At 38.8% G+C, this 23,452-nt stretch overlaps 1 protein-coding gene across 2 annotated transcripts in view; it reads right to left on the reverse strand.

Moving 5' to 3' along the window:
* Nucleotides 1–1,940: 1,940 nt before the first annotated feature.
* The window catches only part of cacna1db (calcium channel, voltage-dependent, L type, alpha 1D subunit, b), a 119,092-nt gene continuing 97,580 nt past the window's right edge, over nt 1,941–23,452 (reverse strand). For both annotated transcript variants that reach the window (XM_044210380.1, XM_044210381.1), the window contains exons 33-51: nt 22,859–22,900; nt 19,449–19,577; nt 19,038–19,103; nt 18,754–18,845; nt 18,476–18,635; nt 18,222–18,349; nt 17,895–17,991; nt 17,598–17,700; nt 16,679–16,780; nt 12,270–12,406; nt 10,960–11,076; nt 9,821–10,275; nt 7,752–7,778; nt 7,275–7,415; nt 6,771–6,925; nt 5,886–5,998; nt 5,593–5,748; nt 4,895–5,080; nt 1,941–4,265 (exon numbers count right to left, since the gene is read on the reverse strand). In XM_044210380.1, the coding sequence (XP_044066315.1) occupies nt 3,960–4,265; nt 4,895–5,080; nt 5,593–5,748; nt 5,886–5,998; nt 6,771–6,925; nt 7,275–7,415; nt 7,752–7,778; nt 9,821–10,275; nt 10,960–11,076; nt 12,270–12,406; nt 16,679–16,780; nt 17,598–17,700; nt 17,895–17,991; nt 18,222–18,349; nt 18,476–18,635; nt 18,754–18,845; nt 19,038–19,103; nt 19,449–19,577; nt 22,859–22,900 (2,712 nt within the window). In that variant the 3' untranslated portion in view covers nt 1,941–3,959. The remainder of the gene's footprint in view (nt 4,266–4,894; nt 5,081–5,592; nt 5,749–5,885; nt 5,999–6,770; nt 6,926–7,274; nt 7,416–7,751; nt 7,779–9,820; nt 10,276–10,959; nt 11,077–12,269; nt 12,407–16,678; nt 16,781–17,597; nt 17,701–17,894; nt 17,992–18,221; nt 18,350–18,475; nt 18,636–18,753; nt 18,846–19,037; nt 19,104–19,448; nt 19,578–22,858; nt 22,901–23,452) is intronic.

Consider the following 23,452-nt stretch of genomic DNA (forward strand, 5'->3'; position numbering starts at 1 on the left):
GCTTTGTGTGTTTTTTCTGTCACTTAGTTTCTTTTGATAACTCTAATTTTTTATGTATTTGGGTAGCTGTACTGTGAAAATAAGTCTATTCTTTCTGATGTTATTATCTGTCACTGAGCATCTGACATGTTGTGGGGACTTATAAAGTAAATCTGGACTGTACAAAGTTGTGCAGTGTTGGCCAATCAGTGTAGATTTTATTAAAACAGTAATATTTGTAAAACTAATCAGTGATAACACTGATTGACTAATTCCTTTTTCATTAAAAAATTGGTTTTTATCTCGTATATAGTATCCATTTCTCCCATCACTGTCCTCCCCGTCCTCAACGTGTAAATGTCGTACTCTAGAAAGAAGCTCCTATCGGTGCTGAGGAAAACATGGCCGACTCTTGAGCAGGATGTCCGGTGTTCAGAGAAACCATCACAGGTTTGAGCCCCACAATAACCAGTGTCCGTCCTATGCTAATGGCTGCACAGAAACGTGTTTCAGAGGGATATGCAGCAAATACAAATTTTCTACTTACAGCATGTGTGTAATATGGCTTTTGAAGTGCTTAAGTAAATATTTTTAATATTTAAGGTCGTTACAATCCAAAACATACTGAATCTCTGGCTGTATTTACACAAAATGAAGAGATTTTAAAGTGGTATTTGTGTGTGAATTGTGGGATTCTTGATTCTTTTCTGAAGTTGGATGTTCAGATTTCAGTGCTACACATTCCAGAGATCACCTGTCAGTCAAACACTGAGATGACTTTCCTGTCTTTGGAGTTTTTGGAGGTATCACCATTAACCAATCAGATCACTGCAGAAAATGATTTACATGAAAATATTTGACCTTATTACAACTTTAAATATCTTTTTTCCCTTTTGTGCAAATGCAGCCTTTGCCACAGTTTCCCAGACACGTTAACCAACACACCAGGATAGTTACAGAGGTAATAGCAATAACATTTGTTAAAAGTCTTAAACACAATTGTCATGCAATTAGAAAATGCATACGTCATATTTATCAGCTGTATTGGCCATTAAAACCTGTAATTAAGTGTGTATATATATATATATATATATATATATATATATATATATATATATATATATATATATATATGAATCTTCCAGAGAAGAAGAAATGAGTGCATTTACAGTACATATTCCAGATACCAGCTCATATCCTACTGTAGTTTAAATGAACCTGTATATCGGTATCATCTGTATGCAAGAAAAAACAATAACGAACTGTCCTTTCAATATTGGCATCAAATGTTTGTCCTTATTGTACACAAGAAATGGTGTACACTACAACAACAACAACTTTAAAATGGAAAGAGATCAATGTATCTGGAATAACATTTGAATATTGATGTGCGTGTAAATGCACTTAATGATCCCTTGTTTTGGTTTTATACCTGAAGGAGCCCTTTGATTGCACAGAACAAACATGTTGCCCTGACAACAGTATTTAGATTGAGGAAAAAAAGAAAAACAAGATTGCCCTGCCACGACCCAGTGTTGGTTTGTAAAAGTTGACCTGAAGACATTACTACAGTTGGCAGTGGTAGACAAACACTGGTTAGTGGTGAGAAATGTTGCTTCTCTTCAGTGTTTTTATCTACGAGCAGTTGTGAAGTTCTCCCTTCACAGACAGCAGCTGTTTTAGACATCTTGTGCACTCAGACTGGTGTTAGAACAAAAGGAAATCCTACACATAAAAGGCAACAGCTAACATCAATCATTTCATTCCAAAAACACATTATATATACCCAACAACAATATACTGAATTTATATATTGTAAGGAAATTCAGAAAATATAGTTTCCCTTTCTGTTGTGGCGTAAATATACAATATATAGATGGTGACAAACAGCAAATATCTGCTAGACCTTTGTGTTGGAGATCTACTTACTTCATCTGGCTCAGCACTCAGATGCCTGTGAGAAATTCCACTTAATTTCATTACTGGTCAGCAGATGAAACCCATTAAATGTAACGTGCAATTCACGGAACTGAAGTGGCCTAAAGGCAATACTTTCCAGCTGTCGAGGCAGTAAAAGATTGAGCTAAAGATGACTTAAGACTAATGTCAGACATATGATGCTGTCGTGATGACTTTGTGCTTCAGTTATGCGGCAGTCTGCATCGTCTTTGTTTTCTTGTTTTTCTTATTTTTTTCCCAGGAATGGTGGCAGATGAGGAATTTAAAACATATTAGTAGTCTTAGTGTCATGCAGCAGTTTCACATACCTGACTAGTAAGATCAATGTGACACAGCATTATACTGTATGTCATATAGAAATATAAACATTTCCTCAACAGTTGTTAATATTTTGTCAGCGTGAACATTCAGACAGTTTGTCTTATTTTCATAACTTCACGTTCAAATGGTCTAAAGCAGGTCCAAGTAAAGTGAATCATTGCATATTCTGAGTGAGTTTGTAACAATGAAATGGTCTCTCCTCACAGTTTTCAAGGGACTTTGATAAAAGTTAAGGATCACTATGGAAACAAGTCTGTGACGTTGCAGTATCATCCTAAATTTCCCTTTATTTTCAGGGTGTTTAAAGTAATCAAGTTAGTAAAATTAGTGTCAATTTAGTGTCTCTGTTGTTGGTATAAAGGGGGAAGGACTTACAGTATGTTGCTTTGTGTGTCATATCAGAGTGCACGAGAAACAGAAGGATATGCCTGAGGACGTCTGAAGTCTTTTTTCATTGATATGTCATTTCCTTTTCAAGTCAAGTACTGAGTCACGTACACAAGTAACATTTAACCCTGAAACCCTGTACTGTGAACCCCGAGCAGCTCCCAGATTCATACCTACCGACTGTGATGGCCTTGGATCAGCCTGATCGTCACTCTGTACTGAGAAATACATTAACAAAAAAATATTATATATAACGTTTTTTTGTATTATTTGAGTCATGGAGGCCAGAAATGTAATGTAAATAACCAGTGGCAGATCAAAACTGTATCTGACCACTAAAGGTTAAAATCACACATATATACATGAAATTAAATGCAGCTGAATATAGGGAATCTTGGACTCACTGGATAGCCAAAGACATTTTGCAGCAGGACAAATGCAGCTTTGCAAAGCCACTTTCACTCTTTGAGACATCAATGTGACCCCAACACCACTCACTGGTCTGTTAAATTCGTTCAGTAAAATCCGTTTCTGAATAAATCTGATGCAAGAATTTCATTCAGTGCAGTCTGTAAGTGTTTAGAACGGTGACACATTTTTGATTGACTCTTCATATTGAGTGAGCAGTGCAGGGCTCAAAGTGCAGGGCTATTTTAGTGCAGCAGAACAATGACGGGCCCACAATCCCAACATTGTTCACCCAACATGGATGCAAACACCCTCAAATTAAAGCCATCAAAGTTGTTGTTTCATTTCAAATCCAATGTGCTGCAGTACAGAGCCAAAACAATATAAAATATGAATAACCAAGTACTTAAAGACTTACAGACTGCACACCTAACGTAAATGTTATTACATCGTCATTACATAACTGTCTGGCTTTCAGCTGCTGGACTCCTCACTGGATGTTGTTGGAAAAACTAACTTATGAGCTTTGGGCCAGCTTTGTGAGGCTGCCAGGTTATTCTGCTGTATCAAACCACTTTAATAAAGAAAATGGAAAATAACCTCCAGGGAGTATCCTGAATTCCTGCTAAATGACAGGTGGGCCGGCAGGTAGATTGATTCTCTCTGGTTTCTATATTTGCTGAATGTATTCTCAGCTCTTTCATGAATTCCTCCATTTCTCTAACCTCTCCTATGTTTCCATTCTCCACTCCACAGAAAGAGAAAACAAGGCACTTTGTTCTCTTATCCATCCATGTTTTACATTTTCGTATAGCAGGATGCACTTGAACAGAGACATCCCCTCACTGTGGAATAGTAGTCAAAATTCAATTGAAAAAACCTAAATAATCCAGTGTGAGCCGCTGCTATAGCGATGTGATGCATATCATCTCGTCTGTTAGGTCCTCCTCGCATTTCACAGCCACGTACGGCTCCTCGTCGCTGTAGTCACCGATACTGTGGTCTCTAAGATGCGCGGTGGCATGTGGGTCCGAACTGACGTTCCCTGTCCCCCCAGTGTTGCCTTTATCCATACTCCCGTTCAGGAGGTTACTAGCAGCACTGTCCATCTCATCGATGGTCATCTCGCAGGCGTCTGCAATTTCGTGTTTGGTCACTGACACAAACTTGGGGTCCCTGGCATATTTCCCCAGACCCTCGGAGATCAACACCTGAGAACAATGAAAACTGGTGATGTGAAGAAAAAGAATTTGTCCATCAATTTGCACCAGAATTCACATAATGTCAGATTCTGGCAGTCTCAGGAACATTTGTGGCTATCTTAATTGTGTGTGCATGTAGATGTGTGTGAGCTTGAGCCAGTTTATGCAGGTGGTTCTCACAGTGGAGTCCCTGGAAAATGTAGAAATACTTTTATTTCATTTCTGTAGAGCTGAAACAATCTGTAGTCAAATTGTTGATCAAGTGACAGAACATTCACTTTCAGCTTCACAGATGCTAAGATTGGCTTGTTCTCTGGTTTGATATAATTATAAAGTTAATAGTTTGGGTTTTTTGGCTGCATATCAATGCTAAAAAATGTAAAAATAAAATTGCACTGGTCATTATTTTTGACATTTCATATATTAAACAATCATAGTATTGTATCATTGTATCCCTAATCTAATTCACAAAGAAATATAAAAATCAAATATGCAAATCAGAGAATGACTGTGTGTGTGTTTTTATGTATTTCTCCACAGACATATCAATGAAATCTTATCAGATGTGGTCTGTAGTCTTAATTTTGGAGAGTCCGTGGATTAAAAAACAACTCAACAGAGCCAGCGTTTTTACTCACAGCCTCCACCAGACTGTTGGCACTGCCTCTCTTCTGCAGGAAGTGTGAGCAGCTCTCTGCAGGTAACTGCAGACGTGACGGAGAGAGGCTGCGGCTGGGAGGACCTTCCTGGCTGTCTGTATACCACAAACTCCTCTTCACCACTGCGGGGATGCTGCCCACGCTGCCGGAACTGCGCCAGTCCACCTGAGTACAAACATGCACACACACACACACACACACACACACACACACACACACACACACGTGTACATTTTTACATTTTTAAACTATATATTTTGTCAAAAAGCACTGATAAATATGCTAATTTTATCTTACTAAACCAGTCTTGCCATTAACAGAAATGAGCACATTTTTGCATAGTAGTTTGGTCCAGTTCCAAATTAGTTATATGGGTCTAGTTTTCTTGATGGTAGCACTAAAGTAACAGTAAATCTTGAAAATTAATATAAAAATCAGGTCTTTCTAAAGGTTACTCATTTGAGATGAATCTTTATGGTTTTTCAAACCGGTTAAGCTCACTAAAAACTTTTCTAGAGTTTGTTCAAATTTCACGAACATTGCTGTGAACAACCTTTATACTTGGGCAAGTACTGTTAACATTAACTGTCAGACAATATTTATCTAATCTTGGTCAAATGCTAGACAACCTCTGATTTATCTTAAAATGTGGTCTTTTATCACACAGTGAACCAGACCTGTATGAGTGGTGTGTAGCAGGGCGAGCAGTCACGGCTGATGGGTGAGGCAGGAGGCGTGGCCCAGGAGCATTGCGACCGTGCAGGAGACAGGTGGTGAATTCCGCTGGCATCAAGACCGGCCACCGCCATTACCTGAGGTTGGAGTTCACAGGTCTTGATGATGAAGAAGAATCAATTAAGGCCGACATTTTGGGGTAGGGAGTAGAGACAAAACAGGTCTCTTACAGGTGCTATTCCTACAATTGTAACAATTATAATACAGAAAAAGGTTTGAGGGGGTGAGTGTGTACCTGTTGCTGCATCAGGTGTAGTGGAAGAGCTGTGCAGGATGGAGAGGGAGGAGCCTCATCCTGACTACTTCTTTTGCGAAGACACTCAAAACTGAATGTTGGTCTGCTGGAGGCTGAGAGAACAGACAATAACTGAAAATTATAACTCTCTGGACTCCAACTCTCGTAACTTACAGAAAAAATAAATCCTGTGATAATTATTCTAGAACAAAGTTAGATGAAACACAAGAAAAGCTAATTTTTTGCACCATTAAAACATACATATAATATAGTAATAACACATACTAATCCAATTGACCTTTTCATTATATTAGTACTTGTACTGTGCAATTACAATAAACTAAATCTGACTGGCAGTAACACAACTTAGTTCAATATTGTGAATAAATGAATAAGTGAATCAGCCCAGTTTATCAATATGTGCAACACTTTTTCAGAACTGAATCAACAATCACGAAGGAGCTCCAATTAACATCCAACTTCAGAAATGATTTAATCTGAATAACATATAAAATGGTCAAACATTAAATGTGGGATATGCGATTCTAATCCAATACACGTCTTTTTGTCAAATTCAGCGAATATCTCCTCACGGTCCGCTAGCTGTCCGTTCAGTGTGCGCTGAAATAAAATCCTGTGTTTGTACACAGCCCTGACTCTGTAAGTGGGAAATAAACAAAGTGGCTCGGACCGAGCCACACAACACTATTCTATCACTATTCTATTCTATCACTATTCTATTTGTCATGGCATTGGATTTCTCCAGAATCGCATACCCCACCTTTAAATCTGACAGTGTCAGGGAATCTCAATCAATGCTCAATAACTCAACACAAATTCTACAAATAATTAAATAAACTACATTGTTATGCTGTGGCACACCACCTTGAGGTGAGGGTAAAAACCATCTCCTGGGTGATCGCCTGCCATCTTGGTAGATCGGCTGTTGGTCATCGTCATAATAACCAGGCTGGTGGTCGCCCCTGGAAACCTCAAGGTCAGAGTCTCCTTCTGCATCATGGTTGTCCTTGTTGGACAACCTGTGAAACAATAGATACAAATTTTACATCTTTGCAAACTTTATCAAAGTGATCTAGCCCAAAAAAAGAAGCAACTATTTAACTCTTATATAATGAATACAAATATTTGGAGGGGAAAAAAGTTGGAAACGAGTAGCAAATGAGTACATTGTTATTATGTTGTGACTGGTGAGCATGTTGCCAGTGATGCACCAAGTGCCTATTCTAGATAATAGTGGCTGCAACTCAGAAAGAAAATTATATAACAATATACTTAGTATAATATAATAATATATATCATAATATAGTTTTGCTGTCAGTCTTCCCTCAGATCAAGTTAAGCTGACAGTTGTAGTTGCCGTCACAGTACCTGTCCCTTGTGAGCATGATGTCATCCTCGTAAAAATCCTCCCCACTGTAGTACTCCCCTGAGCCTCGCTCGTCATCGCTGTCCCCGCCCCCTGGCTCCTCTCGGCGAATGGTGGGATAGAGTCCACCGCCGCTTTCTGACCTGGCATCAAAATGCCAAAGATACAATGAGTTGACTACCAGTACAAATATGACAATTATACATACGTAAGAGTTATTTTAAGTTTTATGCAGATACAGTGCAATAAAGCACATACATTAATACTGTGAAACACCGATTTTACTGAAACATCATGAGGCCTCAGAGTTGCATTTCCCCACAGTGCTCATTCACTATCACATGTATTGAAACTTACACAAATTGACTCTTTTTGGTTGCAAGTAAGAAGCTTTCACAGCATGTATTGCGACACAACCACCACCAAAAACAGCATATTGTGAAACAAAGCTCTGTCAAGTGGTTACATCATGCACATACCTAATGTAGGCTTCATAGTAGCGTGTCCTGCTCCAAGGAATGAAGGGGTCAGTCAGACAGACAAGATTATTTGCAACAGGAGAGCAGGAAAGGAAGGAGAAGAGAGGTTCCATGCAATGACAAAAGACAAGAGGACACAAATTAAAAAGCTTACAAAAGTAGATTTTTGTACAAGTGGGGAAGGCAGTGTTACCAAACAGTATGTGATTCTTATTAAGAAATGGCTTCATTCTACAGGATATAATTATTCTATAAATAATATATAATTATTCTATATCAGTTTAGGGACAATAAGTCTTTTCAGTACCTACTGAAAATAAATGTTTTTTTGCTTGAGCTCATATCTGCTTGCCAACAGTTCAGTATACATACTATAGTAAATTAAATTAAATATGAAAGTTAATATGTTAAAAGTTATTTGTTTTCAATGAAAATGCTCTTTGGGACAGGAAACGTTACCCATGAAGGTGCTCTTTTGCAATCAGCTGTGTAGGCAGAGTCTGATCGATTGCCTCAAGTGATGTTATTGAGTCGGTTGGAGCTGAAGACTTTGAAGTTTGAAAATGAAAAAATCTCTTAAGAAATGAGCTTACCATACCTCTGTAGCCCGCTCCTCATCTCTATTTGAGGCTAGCGGCTCGAAGCTACATTAGCCACTAGATTAGATTCAACTTTATTGTCATTACACATGTACAAGTACAAGGCAACAAAATGCAGTTTAGGTCTAACCAGAAGTGCAATAAGCAAGTGCAGGATATAGAGTATGTGCATAAATGCAGGATAGAGCAATATATTATGCTACTAGCATAACACACCTGAATCTGAGGCCCAATTCCAATCTGGCCCCTACACCCTCCCACTCCGTGACAGAGTTGCTATTCTTAATCTGATTAGGTCCTTGGTTTTTTCCACAGTCCTTGAAATTGCACAACACAGGCAATCTGTTCTGTTATGCATGCAAACTGCATCTGGAATAATACACCACACTTCTTTTGTGAAAAACTAGTATTTAGTAGGTTTTTTGTCATGGGTATATGACACATCACTATGATGACTGGACTTTACAGGGCTTCTTCTGCCTGGAATATACTCCCCACCATCAGACAGATCAAAAACAGATTTGCTTTCAAAAAGTCACTAAAACAAAAACTGATGAATCTCACATAGATGTTATTTTATTATTGCTGGTTTGGAACCTTTTTGTGAGTTTTTATTTATTTATTAGTGCCGTGTGTTTTGTGCTACTTATTGTTTCATATGTAGAGTCATTTCACTTATTATTCATATTTGGCTTATATTGCAGTTTCTTATCTTATTGATACTGTGTGATTTTAAATTGTTGTTTTTTTTATTGTTTTTGTGTGGACCCCAAGAAGACTAGTGACCACTTTATGGAAGGGATCCAAATAAAGAATAAATCAACAGTGTAGGCTACCGTTTTCTCGGGTACACAATGGCATGTTTGTTCCAAAATACAATGTAACAATAATTCTGTGCACGAAAATAGTCTATCAAATGTCTGTTTGAAGTAAGACAATTGATTACTTATCCTTAACCGCACAGAACTCACATTAAGAGGTATGTGGCATTTCCTCCATACACAAAAGAGGCGCTGCACTTGAGAGGAGCATGGTTTGTAAGCCTGCATCGATGCAGACTCAGTGTTGGAGGGTATAACCCATTCCCACTTAAGGCTTATTGGTTTGAAACGACACTTAATGTGGCGGACCCTCCACGCGAACGGAGTGAGAGTGGGTAGGGAGAGGGTGTAGGGGCCGGATTGGAATTGGGCCTGTGACAGAACTGTCAGCAATCAAGTTGCATTGTGGATAAGGAATGCATGGCTTAAAAAATATATCTCTGGTTCTGCTGCATCGATTTTGATCCTTTTTTTAAACTGTCCATGATGTGACAGGAGTGCAGTGCTAAATCTGTGGAGTACTCTTTTAACAGAAAGGACTCACCTCTTCTCCAGCCCCATGCAGGTTACATACATAATAAATGCAATAATAGGAAACTGTTTGTGTTTATTACATTTTAAGATCACTTTTAGGTCTCAATCCACTGACCCTGTGGAGTGTGACTTCCAAGGCTTGTCGTGTACTCCTTTGCTGCAAGTGGACACTGATGATCCATTTTTGGTGGAGGATGGACAGTCTCGCCTTAACAAACACTTCTGCTGCCTCCCATTGGTCATGGAGAGAAGTGAGGGCACATTGGCATTGTTGAGGTTGGCATTGGAGGGTATTGGCGATTGATGGCAAGTGGAAATACAGTGAGGATAATTAGACGGATGAGGGGTGTGATAATGATGATTATACTGGATAGGTGAAGAGTTCATGTCTGTCTCCCCTCCTCTGTCGTCGTTGCTGGCTCTTCTTCCTCTTTTGGTGGGTTCAACTGAGGCACTGCAGGAGAAGGGCAGGATCTGTAACGGTCGTTGGGTGACAGTGGTCGGGTGGGAGTAGCCTTGCTGATCCGCACTGGCATGGTTGACATGGTTCCCAAAAAGACTGCCATTACGCTGCAGAGAGACACCAGAAACCAGAGAGGACTGAGACAAAACAGCAGTAATAAACACAGTAAGTAACTCATAAAGATGCTGGCCAAAACAAAAAATATGACAACTTGCATTAGTATGCAACATTTTAAACAATTCCCTGATAAATAACATGTTGATTTTTTTAAAGCAGTAGTTCTCAACCTTTTTTGTCTCCCATACCCCCACTTCTCTATCAGATCAGCTCAAAAAACCCTTCATCGACACTCTTGTCATGTTTTCAAATGTGTTCGTTTAAACAGATTGAACACTAGTTATTGAACACTATTAATTATATAAAAGTGGATATTGTTAACAACAATTTTTTCATACGTGGTCCTAGAATTGTGGATGTTCTTGTCTTTTTTTTTTCAGTAGGTTTGGTCAAGTGCATTCTTACTACTGCCATTACTTTTAGTTTTCTATTTCAGTTTCTCGCATACTAACTAGTAACAAACTCTTAATTACAAAATGGTCAGGTGTTATTGAAATGTCCCTTCAATAACAAAAAAATAAACACACAAAAAACTAAACAAATTCTATGCATATTCATAGATTCTGGATAGATATTTTAACAAGGTCATTTAATGTTTTATTGTGAAAAAAACAAATCAGAGTATTTTTACATGTCTTAAAACGTGTCTGAAAAGGATCTTCAACAATGTTTACCCTGTAGATTTCCTCTTCTTCCTCTGCATTAGCATCTACTAGCCCCTCCTGTTGCAGGTCACATGATATGGCTCGACGAATCTCTGGTCCAATGTCATGCAGCGTGCGCAGACCGGCCTGCAAAGAGAGCAGCTATAATACCAAACCTACCAGCCATTACAGGCTTTTTATCCACATTCGTATCTCTATCTGGTGTTTATGTTTATGTTGGCGAACATTTCAGTTTTTTCAGGTGCAAACTTGTCTCTGCCCAGACCGTTACAGCTCCATTGAGATAACAGTGATTACAGAGTGATTAATGAACACTGTTAACATGGTTGTAAAGGTAATCAGAGTCAGAGCAAAAAAACAAGAAATGCAGAGCAACTAAATGGTCACTTTACCGAAATTACAAAAAAACACATTTTCTTACTTACTGTGGTATTCACCATGCAGATAGTTTTGGTTTTACTTGTCCAGGTTACTCTGTTACTCTGGATAATCCACAAGATATACTGTCAAAAGTTCTTATAGTAACTATTTCTTTTGTATGAAAACTTGACACGGTGTACTGGATTATTCAGAGTAGCTAGGACTTTGTGTAACTTTTTGCAGAGGAAGGTGTTGCTCCTTCATGTTTCTAATGTGATTTTTCAATGCTGTGAGCACCACAAAAGAAATTCAGTTCACCTTCATTATACTAGGGTGGAGACGGGAATCTCAGAGAAAGATATCTCAAAACACGGACAAATTCATCAAAACTGTCTGCATGGCTTGATTTCGCTCGTGATAAGTGAGAAAATTTGTTTGTTTGTAATTTGGATGAACCGGCCCTTTAAATGACCCACTGGAAGTCAGTACAGAGACCTCAGTTTGGGGTGATGTCTTCAACAACAAAACTATTTCTTAATACGCTGAAGATGCCCGAGGGGCTTTTTAGGGAGACCTGAGGAAAGACTAAAAGACAATACAGACAAGAAAAAGACAATATTCCAATCTGCATCTTTCAAAAGTGTGAACAAGTTTTTCTAAGCCTTGCCTGGGCATGAATGCTCTGATAGAATGATTTTATAATGATAATGGGCTGACTTTGTGTGATGTGGCTATTACAATCTAAATGTGAGCCTATGAACACATTTTTCTAACTTGATTTTTGGTTTTCAGAGACAGAGTTGAGTGAGTGCTGAGCTTCAGCAACACAGACAATTATCTCAGAAGTGGCTCTAATTTAGAATGAAGTTTAATAACATTCAATCAATGATTTGTGCAATGCACTGGTGGAGTGAATCTATGTGATTCCCATGAACATAAACATGATACATTGTACTTGCCTGTAGAGCCATGGTGGTGTTGAGCCTCTCCCATGAGCGCCTTCCTACAAGACCTTGCTCTTTGCGCCTCTTGAACTTCCTGAAGTAGTCCTGTATCAGGAAGGTGGCATAGAACTTCCCCACTGTTACCTCGTCATCTGAGTGAACAGACCAGACACACGAAAGCCTCCCAGATCAACACCAAAATACCTCAACACTGAAACTCTGTATGTATCCATAACATTTAAAAAATAAAATCCCTCAAAGCAGATCTTACCCTCTACTATCTCACCATCTAAGAGAACAAAAAGACTTGCCAGAAAAGTCAAATTGCACTAAAAGTATCAAAACGGAAGTTAACAATAAATAACATTAACAATAAAACAAGTATCAAAACGGAAGTTAACAATAAATAACATTAACAATAAAACATCACAATGATGAAGCACCGAAGCTGCCGCTGCCGAAGGTTGTATGAAAAGACAATATCTTGACAATGAAATAAAATACTATGAAAAGACATGTTCATGAAATGCCATAAATCCTCACTGCTTGAGCATTATCACAACTGTCTGGCTAGGAAACACCATTTCAAGAGGATCACAACAAACCAGCACACACACCACTGCATCATAAAGTAATTTTTCAGGAACACATCAAAGAAACTGTGGTCTTTATGACTTATCTGGACATAATACTATGTTATTGCCCACTGCATTGTATCATGGATCAGGCCCTGAATTACGGCTGTGTTGACACAAAGCAAAGCACTGTTAAATTCCCTTTCAATTCAAACTTTAAAAAATTCAACAAAGGTGTTGCTAAACGTTATGCCTAGCACTATTTAAATATCGGAAGTAAATGCATGTGAAGTTGGTTCAGGTGCTCTGATGACAGAGCTGAATGTCATTTCAAAAGTCTTTAAGAATCTGTAAGAATGTGATTGGCATTTACACACACAATCAAACATGCGCAGCAGGGTTAACCCGATAACTGATAAGTTCTTGCTTCATCTCTGAAAATACATGTATGTGGTTATGAAACACTCCTCTTATATGCATACACAAAAAAAACATGCATGCACACACAATTGCTCATGCAAGTGAGTGCATATGAACCCTCTTGACCTCATACCTTCTAATGTACCAAAATCACAATTCACTTCAATTGGTGATAAGTTTATATTTCAGTAATTTATGAAACAGAGACATATTTACTGTTAATTCAAATAAGTCTAACCAGTTACTACCACACAAAAACAGACTGCAGAACTACATTAAACATCTACCAGACAAGCAGAGGTGTTTTATATCTCTGTATATATGCCAGAAAAACAACATGATCTGTAGCGAGAAGCACATGCAAGAAGGAAGTAAGTATAGAGGAGCAGCAAAGATCAGATCCACAGCTCCCCTTTCGAGGGAGAACACACAAACTACATTTAGCCAGAGAGAAAGCTGTGACTACACAAACTATCTGCCATGCAGGGAGGCTAATCAAGCATGGGTCTGATTCACTCAGACAAGTGGGTGCTGAAGCAGAAAGGGGAGAGAGACTAAATTAAAAACAAGAGGCTGAATCGCGGTGTGTAGGAAATGTGGGTTTCTTTCTTCTTTGCCACCTTTCCTTCAGAGGAAATGAGTATATACATAGGTCACAAATGTCAGTGGAATATATGCTTTAAGATGGAAGAATCATTCCATCCAACTGTAGAAAAAAATAAATAAATAAGGGTGATGGGTCTGATCTGATGATGATCCATCTTAAAGCAGCTGACACATTTCTCTACATCACCCGGCACAGCCAGAGAGAAATTATGAAAGGCTCTGTTCAGAAAGAAAACCTGTGACCAAAAACATATTCATGATAGTAACATTTATTTTTTTTGTCTAAATCAGAACTTGCTGATGTTTACCACATTCACTAAACTACGTAACATGCAAAGGACATCTGATAGTCTCTAATCCAGATTTTCAGATGTACATGAATGTGATTATTTATCAGATATATCATATTTTCATAAAATACCTTAGTTTGTCTTTTGATGATTTATGTTTTGAAGCAAGTGATCTGCCTCATTTTGACATATTTTCATTTCAATAATTGAGTTGACACATGTGAGACTCCAAAGAAGCAGTAACACTTTAGGACTGTGTTTAACTGACTCACTTGATACGAGAGTAAGATTTTATCAACCTGGCGTGGGGGCATCAATGTACAGTACATTTTGTGCCCACAGGCGAAAGCAGATTCTCTTTCTGGGCAGAGCCTGAACTTTTCAAGAAAGAGGTATCAGTAGTTTCATGCCACCAGACTAAAACAGAACTGCCCCAGAGAGCTCAGGACGGCAGAAAGAGAAGAGTAGAAGGCCAGCGACTGACTGAGCACTCTACTGAAAGCAGAGGAAGCTGTGCAAGAGAAAGGCTTAGCAGAAAAGATTTTAAAAAACGAGAAGAGGGGTTAGCAAACTAATACAAACAAAGACATGCAGTTAAATTAAGTTTGACATGTTCTAAAACACAGCAGAATGAAGTGTTGTAAGCATAGAAGGACAATGGAAAAAAACTACATGGACACAACTAGAGGAAGCTGTATGTACATGGTAGACTGAGGCTACATTCATACCTAGTGGGGAATTATGTAAAACAGTCATTCAAAAATGCAGGTGTGCCTATCCTCAGTCCTCTAATAATAATAATTCTTTGTGTAAGGTGAAAACATAATCCACATTAACAACCACAAAAGATTCAACTACCTGCAGTTGTATGGGTATAAAGAGGAGGATGTGGAGGTTGAAATCTGATAATGGAATTTGTAAAGGTTTGCATGACTGTACGATAAATTAAATGAGGGCAAACCACACTCTGAACTCTTGCTCATATTCAGCAGTTTTCTTTCTGGTCTTAAGTGGTATGAACAATAGGTTAAGCAAATAATAGTAATCACGCAGACAAGTGCATCATGTTTTGATGATGTACTTGTCTGTGTGAAAACCTCTAACCTGGAAATTACTAAAACTTTCCAACAAAGAGGTTGCATAACTCTTTTTTTTAAACTTTCAGTTCAAGAAGTATGCTTGAAGTATGAATTAAAGTTACTTAAAAGCCCATCATCATTGTGAGCAATAAAAGCGTCAGATCTAAAAATGTATTCTGTTCTGTAACTGCTCTTAATAGTCGGCAAGAATGTCAGAGCAGCCATGAATGACCTGATATTAACAAATACGGCACAAAATTATCTCAGCTTGGCTTTCATTTCGATACACATTCTGCAGATTCTGTAATTGATGCATGCAAATAAAGTTGTTCATGAAGGAAATGCACAGATCACCTTACGTTTGAGGTATGAATGAATGTGCCTAGGCTTGGCCTGTATCAGCAAATAAAAAGATCAGCATTTAATTACAAATATTTACTCAGCTTTTTTTTCTAATCTGATATATGTATCTATGTGACAGAGAGGGAGAGCTAGAGGAAGAGAGAATGCAGAACCAGAGACAGCAAGATAAATGATAAAAAAAAACCTGTGGGATTATGATAGAGACAGCAGTTAAACTGTCAGCGATAAGTATAGTTTCTGTGAAATGAAGAGAAAGTACCGTGCAAGGGTTTGTTCCCCTGTCTATCTCAATTTGTTGGATGTGGTCAGCAAGTGGGCCTCGCTGCTTCAGAAAAGCAAAAACAGGATGCTGAAGGCCTGTATTGGATTCACCCTCAACACATGTATTTTAAAGTGATACACCTCCCAAAATCTAGCTTTTGTGTATTAAACATTACCACTATGTAGACTTGAAAGGTGGCAATAGCTGTTCTGAAAACTTGTCAGTAGTGGAATTAATTGTAACTGACATTAACTCAAGATGGTCATAGCATCTGCCTCCGTGTGGAAGAAAATTAGAAATTTGAAATGAAGTGTTAAGTGATTCCTTGTTGATGCACAGTAATATAGTGGCAAAAAAGAACTGAGACTATATCCTGATGTGTGAACATAATTCACTGACTTCCTTTTTTAAATTCAAATTAAGGGAATAAAATATATGCATTCAAATGCCTTCCTTGGTCCATTGTTTGATATCCTTCCTCCTTCTATTAATACATGGACATAGAATTGTTTGTATTGTGGCCCTCTCTGTCAATGCAAATCTGCACTAACAGATGTAAATGAATATTACATAACCTTAAGACTATTTCAGTCTAGTGGCAGCTGTGGTCATTCAAATATACTGTAGTCCACATGTGAAGTTGCCATTATAAATTCTTAGGAAAATACAAATGAGAAGCAGCGTGTATTCAAATCAAATGAGTGAAAATAAAATACACAGGAAGAGTGAGGTTACTGTTTGAACTGCGATGGTGAAAAGCAAATGATGAGCACTGTTTATGCAGAGTGTTGCCCATGTGTGCCTGTGTGTGTGTGTAATGACCACTGACCGCCTGCAGCAGGCACCACTTGGTCCAGCAGCTTCATGCTGGTCCTCTTCCAGATCTTCTTGATCACAGCTCGAAGCTCCTCATTCGCTTGCTCCAGGTTACCTTGGAAATACCAGAAAAGGTGGACAGAAAAGGACATATAACTGTAAGGTTACTTTGCTTGAAAGCACCCAGTAACTGATGAATATATTGGTGTATTAAATGGTACCTCTCTCTTTCTCACAGACACAAAGCTCACACCACAAATCTTTTCACAAGTCTCATTTGTAGTTATACTGAATACACAAAATTCCTGATTATAAATTAATAAAATGTGATTAAGCACAAAATGCCTTCAGTCTTATGAACAGGAAATTGAGTATAAAAGTAAATGGTCAGAATCAATCATGCTGTTGTGACAATCTGAATTGTACTTTTGATGCTGTGTTAGGTATATCAAATGTTAAGAGCCCTGTTGGCCATGCAGGAGACTACTTATTGGACATCTTTATCTCCCTCTTGTGGCAAAATGTTGAATTAGCATATGGGCTCCCTGACCACAAGGAGTCCAATAGACTGACGCAGTACTATAATAAATGTCAAAGTAAAGGCTTGTGTTTCGCTCATGCTATACATGAGTAAACTCAACTTGAAAAAATACTTTCATGACTCCTGGAGTCATTGTGGATCATGGGTGAATAACTGACCAAATAACAAATATTTAGTGGTTTCTCTGGGCTGTCACCTCAAGTAGCTTTTATGCCTGGAAGCTACAGTACACACAAAAGTACACTCCAAGTTAATCACTTGTGCTCCGTCTTCTTACCTTGTGGTTTTAAAATGAAATGTATTTCATACTGTACCTCATACCTCTTTTTTACTGTAGAGATTGGCAATGCACAGCTCAAAAAAAGCTCAACCAAATAGCAACAATCCTCACCCTCAGTCTTAATCTTGAGAGCAGTGCGGACCAGAGCAAACAAGGTGGCATTAAACATGACAGTCCCATCACTGTTCAGGGGCATGTTCATCGCCACCAGACGCTGCAACAGAATTCGAAGTACAGATTAACAAGGATACATCAAATGTGAAATTAATACTGTGAAATCTATGCATTTATATGTCAAAGATTTACAAAAGTGTATTTTTGTCACCCTCAGCATTCACCACAACAGTGGTCACGCATTTCTCTATTTCTGTATAGATGTAAGTGTGTCGTTGAGTTGTGGAAACCCACCTTACAGGCCACTCTGTGAGGGCAGAGCTTGCCGAAGCCCAGCGGAGGCTGGATCCTCCTCAGCAGAGTCACCACATCAAGGTGCTTTATCCTGCCCCTGACAACAAGATACATTCAAAGAAAAGGCATTATACCACTGAGCACAGTCTTCACTACCACCACATACAGATGATCAGTTAGTGCACTTCAGAGAGACATCAAAGGTATTTTGGCTGTTACAAAACAATCACCATCCCCATGCATTGACATAAATATTTCTTAGCAGTAGTATACAGTATACATACATTTTGGTGATAGTTCTCTCCAAAATGGGTCCTGAGTACTCACTTGGCTTCAGGGTCATATTCGGACCAGATCCTTTTAAACTCATCCAGGTGATGTGGCCCAAGAATAGACCAATCACGAGTCAGATAGTCAAAGTTATCCATGATGACAGCTACAAATAGGTTGATGATCTGAAACCAGGACACGCAAAAATGTTTGCATTTTTTGTTGTATTTCATTGTACACAGGAATGTGCATGTTCAAGTCTGTGCTCAAACATTACTGGCACTGAACACAGTGAAATGTCTGAAGATTACCAGGAAAGCACAGAGCATGTAGAAGCTAATGAAGTAGATAATGGCGAAGCCGCTGCCGCAGGTTCTCTCCTCTCCGGGGTTGTAGTCCGACTCTGAATCACACAGCTTCCCTGGTAGACAGGCCAGCATGATCTCCTGCCAGGCCTCACCTGTGGCACACCTAACATAGAACAAAAAACAACATTAACACAGGAGCAGAGTGAGGGAATGTATTAATGCATGTATGATGACGTATAATGGCTTGTAACCAACAATTTAAGCTACACAAGCACAAACACCTGAAGAGCATCAGGACAGCTTGAGGAAAGGTTTGAAAGTTGTTGTTGCGGTTGATTTGTGTTCCATCCACCATGGCTATTTTTCCAAACACCTAAAAGCAGACAAAGAAATGTCAAAGAATCAGCCAGCCTGCTCTCAAATTCTGGACAAGACAATAATAAAATGATGATTGCAAAATTCAGTGTTACACAATGAAAACACATATCAACACATATCCTGCAGGGTGTCTAACAGGTTACCATCATTTTCTGGTTTAGATTTTCAAGAATATAGACCATATTACCTGCATTCCAATTACAGCATAGATGAAGAACAGCATGGCTATTAGGAGTGCAACATAGGGAAGAGCCTGGGTGGGGAAAAAAAGAGGAAAGAGTGAGACACTTACTTAACACTGGAACACTCTGCAGTCTCTAATTTGACTGATGTGCATTATCAAACCATAATTACAACACAAGATGTTGATTTCTTGTGCAACTAGCCCCACCCTGTTGCAAAATTACCACACAAATTTCTGTTCTTCTGATCCTACAAACTTCTACCCATGAACTGTGGTTATAACCAGCAACCATTTTCAGAGGGTTAGACCTCCCACCTTAAACCTAACATGCCAAGTGTAATCTCTTATCTTATTGGTTTATAATATTGCAGATTAAAGAAGGATGTTTATTGGCAGCATATGTTATAGTCTCACCTGAAAGGACTTGATGAAGGTCCACAGCAGAGTCCTGATGCCCTCCCCCCTGCTCAGCAGTTTGACTAATCGCATCACTCTGAACAGGCGGAAGAAGGTGATTGAGATGCGAGCACTGTCCTCCGTGTTCTGAAGTGGAGGACGTGGAGAGTGATTAGGGGATGAAAATACAGAAGGTGTAACATCCAAACACAGACAGTGATAAAGATCTGTACTACCAATTCATTCATGCAGTCAGTCATACAGTGGTGTGAAAAAGTGTTTGCCCCCTTCCTGATTTTTTATTTATTTGCATGTTTGTCACACTTAAACGTTTCAGATCATCAAACAAATTTAAATATTAGTCAAAGATAACACAAGTAAATACAAAATGCAGTTTTTAAATGAAGGTTGTTATTATTAAGGGAAACAAAATCCAAACCTACATGGCCTTGTGTGAAATAGTGATTGCCCCTTAAACCTAATAACTGGTTGGGCCACCCTTAGCAGCAACAACTGCAATCAAGCGTTTGCGATAACTTGCAATGAGTCTTTTACAGCGCTGTGGAAGAATTGTGGCCCACTCATATTTGCAGAATTGTTGTAATTTAGCCACATTGGAGGGTTTTAGAGCATGAACTGCCTTTTTAAGGTCATGCCACAGCATCTCAATAGGATTCAGGTCAGGACTTTGACTAGGCCACTCCAAAGTCTTCATTTTGTTCTTCTTCAGCCATTCAGAGGTGGACTTGCTGGTGTGTTTTGGATCATTGTCCTGCTGCAGAACCCAAGTTCGCTTCAGCTTGAGGTCACGAACAGATGGTTGGACATTCTCCTTCAGGAGTTTTTGGTAGACAGCAGAATTCATGGTTCCATTTATCACAGCAAGTCTTCCAGGTCCTGAAGCAGCAAAACAGCCCCAGACCATCACACTACCACCACCATATTTTACAGTTGGTATGATGTTCTTTTTCTGAAATGCGGTGTTACTTTTACACCAGATGTAATGGGACACACACCTTCCAAAAAGTTTAACTTTTGTCTCGTCAGTCCACAGAGTATTTTCCCAAAAGTCTTGGGGATCATCAAGATGTTTTCTGGCAAAAATGAGATGAGCCTTAATGTTCTTTTTGTTCAGCAGCGGTTTTCGTCATGGTCTTTGTGACCTCTTGGATGAGTCGTCGCTGCGCTGTTGGGGTAATTTTGGTCGGCCGGCCACTCCTGGGAAGGTTCACCACTGTTCCATGTTTTTCGCCATTTGTGGATAATGGATCTCACTGTGGTTCGCTGGAGTCCCAAAGCTTTAGAAATGGCTTTATAACCTTTTCCAGACTGATAGATCTCAATTACTTTCTTTCTCATTTGTTCCTGAATTTCTTTGGATCTCGGCATGATATCTAGCTTTTGAAGATCTTTTGGTCTACTTCACTTCACTGTCAGGCAGGACCTATTTAAGTGATTTCTTGATTGAGAACAGGTGTGGCAGTAATCAGGCCTGGGTGTGACTAGAGAAATTGAACTCAGGTGTGATAAACCACAGTTAAGTTATGTTTTAACAGGTGGGGCAATCACTTTTTCACACAGGGCCATGTAGGTTTGGATTTTGTTTTCCCTAATAACAACCTTCATTTAAAAACTGTATTTTCAATAAAGTGTTTCAATTCAATTCAATTCAATTTTATTTATATAGTGCCAATTCATAACAGAAGTTATTTCATTGCAGTTATCCTATAGAGCAGGTCTAGACTGTACTCGTTATAATATTAATTACAGAGACCCAACAAATCCCACCATGAGCAAGCATTTGGTGACAGGCAAGGAAAAACTTCCTTTAAGAGGCAGAAATCTTGGACAGAACCAGACTCAATGGTGGGTGGCCATTCGCCGCCGCCGTGTTAGGTTTTGAGAGAGAGAGAGAGAGAGAGAGAGAGAGAGAGAGAGTGACAAAGAGATAGAGAGAGAGAGAGAGAGAGAGAGAGAGAGAGAGAGAGAGAGAGAGGGAGGGGGAGCACAATGCAAATACCACCTAGAATTTATTTTTTAATAAATAGTAGAATAGTAATTATAGTGTTAATATTAATAAATTAATAATAATAGGAATGACAGCTATAGGAAAAATAATGTCAGTATTAGTCACAGAGCCAATAACAACAACTGTAGTAGCAGTTGTCAAGCAGGAACACGGGGGCAGCAGGTGGCCCACAATCACAGATCCAGTCTCTGCAACTCCGGAGGCAGTAATACCTGCTGAAAGCAACAGAAGGAGAGAGGAGAGAATCGAGAAAGCACAAAACTACGGGAGAGAGAAGATGTTGAGTTAGTAACATGCAGTAATGGGATAAAAATGCATACAGATGGAGAGGGAGAGGAGGAGAGAGGAAAGAGGTGCATCATGGGAAGTCTCCCGGTAGTCTAGGACTATAGCAGCATAACTAGAATATGTTTCAGGACTCACCCAAGCCAGCCCTAACTATAAGCTTTATCAAAGAGGAAAGGCTTAAGCCTACTCTTAAATGTGGAGATGGTGTCTGCCTTCCCAATTTATTTTGTGTTTACTTGTGTTATCTTTAACACATATTTAACTAATATTTAAATTAGTTTGATGATCTGAAACATTTAAGTGTAACAAACATGCAAAATATAAGAAATCAGGAAGGGGGCAAACACTTTTTCACACCACTGTACATGCATTCTTTCAATCATCATGTATGAGTTATATTAGCTAACAAGCAACGTAAAAGTGGATAAAATCGTTATGAAGAAATGTTCCCATTTGTCATCTTTTTGCATCTTTGCAATGACAACAATCAATGTGCATGCAGAGTAACTGTTTCTTAAACACCATGCCATGAACAGACCTGGAGGACTTAAAGATACAGTAAAACTCTGGATGATTGATTCAAAACAGGCAAAAACGAGACAGAATCTGTAGTCCAAAGACAAACAAACCAAAAGACAAACTGTAATTGATTTTTTACAGTTGTTACCAACATCAAGCTAGATATTTTACTGCCATGTTACAGTACAATCACACAAGACCCTTGTCAAGAAATTTAAACTCAAAACAGTGCACTGACTTTACAATGTTGGTAATCTGATTGCAAACACTTGGGCAAGCTATGTTGAAATGAAGAAATGAGACAAAAGACCATACAATGTTATCTGTTCCTCTGTGTCATGCCATGCACCCAGACAGGCCAAGGTCTCGACAAAAAAAGTCAGCTGAACCATGAAACTGGAGCCAAAATGCAACAAAATTAGATGAATTCAAAACAAGACTTTGACAAACATTGAGAGTGAATAAGTGAGACCAGTGTTTTCATCAGTAAGTGAGCAACAGAGAGTGACAACGAAAGATCTTGATGCTTTGACTTTTGGATGATCACAGTAGGGTGACGAGCTTTAATAAAAAAGGAGGGGCTTCTTCTTACCCCTGGCTCCACTATCACCTTGACGACAGGAATGGCTGCCGACTTGAAACCAAAAGCCTAAAGTTAATCCGAGTTACACAAACCAGCTGTACAGCACCAAACCGTTCACGAGTCAGTGCTGCTGCAAACATCACATATCATCATTACTTTTGATTTATTCAACATGTAATTACATAAAAAAAACACTCAGAAGCACCTTCACTTAAAGAACAACAACACAGCATTGCAATTTATACTACAAACAAGAACATCATCATTGTAAAGCGGAAAGCCTGTCATGCAAAAGCTTTACCACATATTCTCAGCAGTAACACCAGATATGAAATGCAAGCATTGAATGCTGAAGGAAAATGTGTTCTTTATCAAAATACTGTAGTATAGCTTAACTGTTAACACTGACAATAAGGAGAAAGCAATGATACACCTTCTTAAAAAAAAACGTATGGAGCCAGGACAGTGACTTTGAATTTGGCATTGCAAAGAAAATTTGGCATTGAAAAAAAAACTGGAACTGAAAAGGGAAACATTGGCATTGAAACATTTGTACTGGAAAAAAGTTGTATTGGCACTGAAAAAAAGTTTCACGGAAAAATG

This window comes from Siniperca chuatsi, linkage group LG10, assembly GCF_020085105.1.
Source record: "Siniperca chuatsi isolate FFG_IHB_CAS linkage group LG10, ASM2008510v1, whole genome shotgun sequence".
Lineage (NCBI taxonomy): Eukaryota > Metazoa > Chordata > Actinopteri > Centrarchiformes > Sinipercidae > Siniperca > Siniperca chuatsi.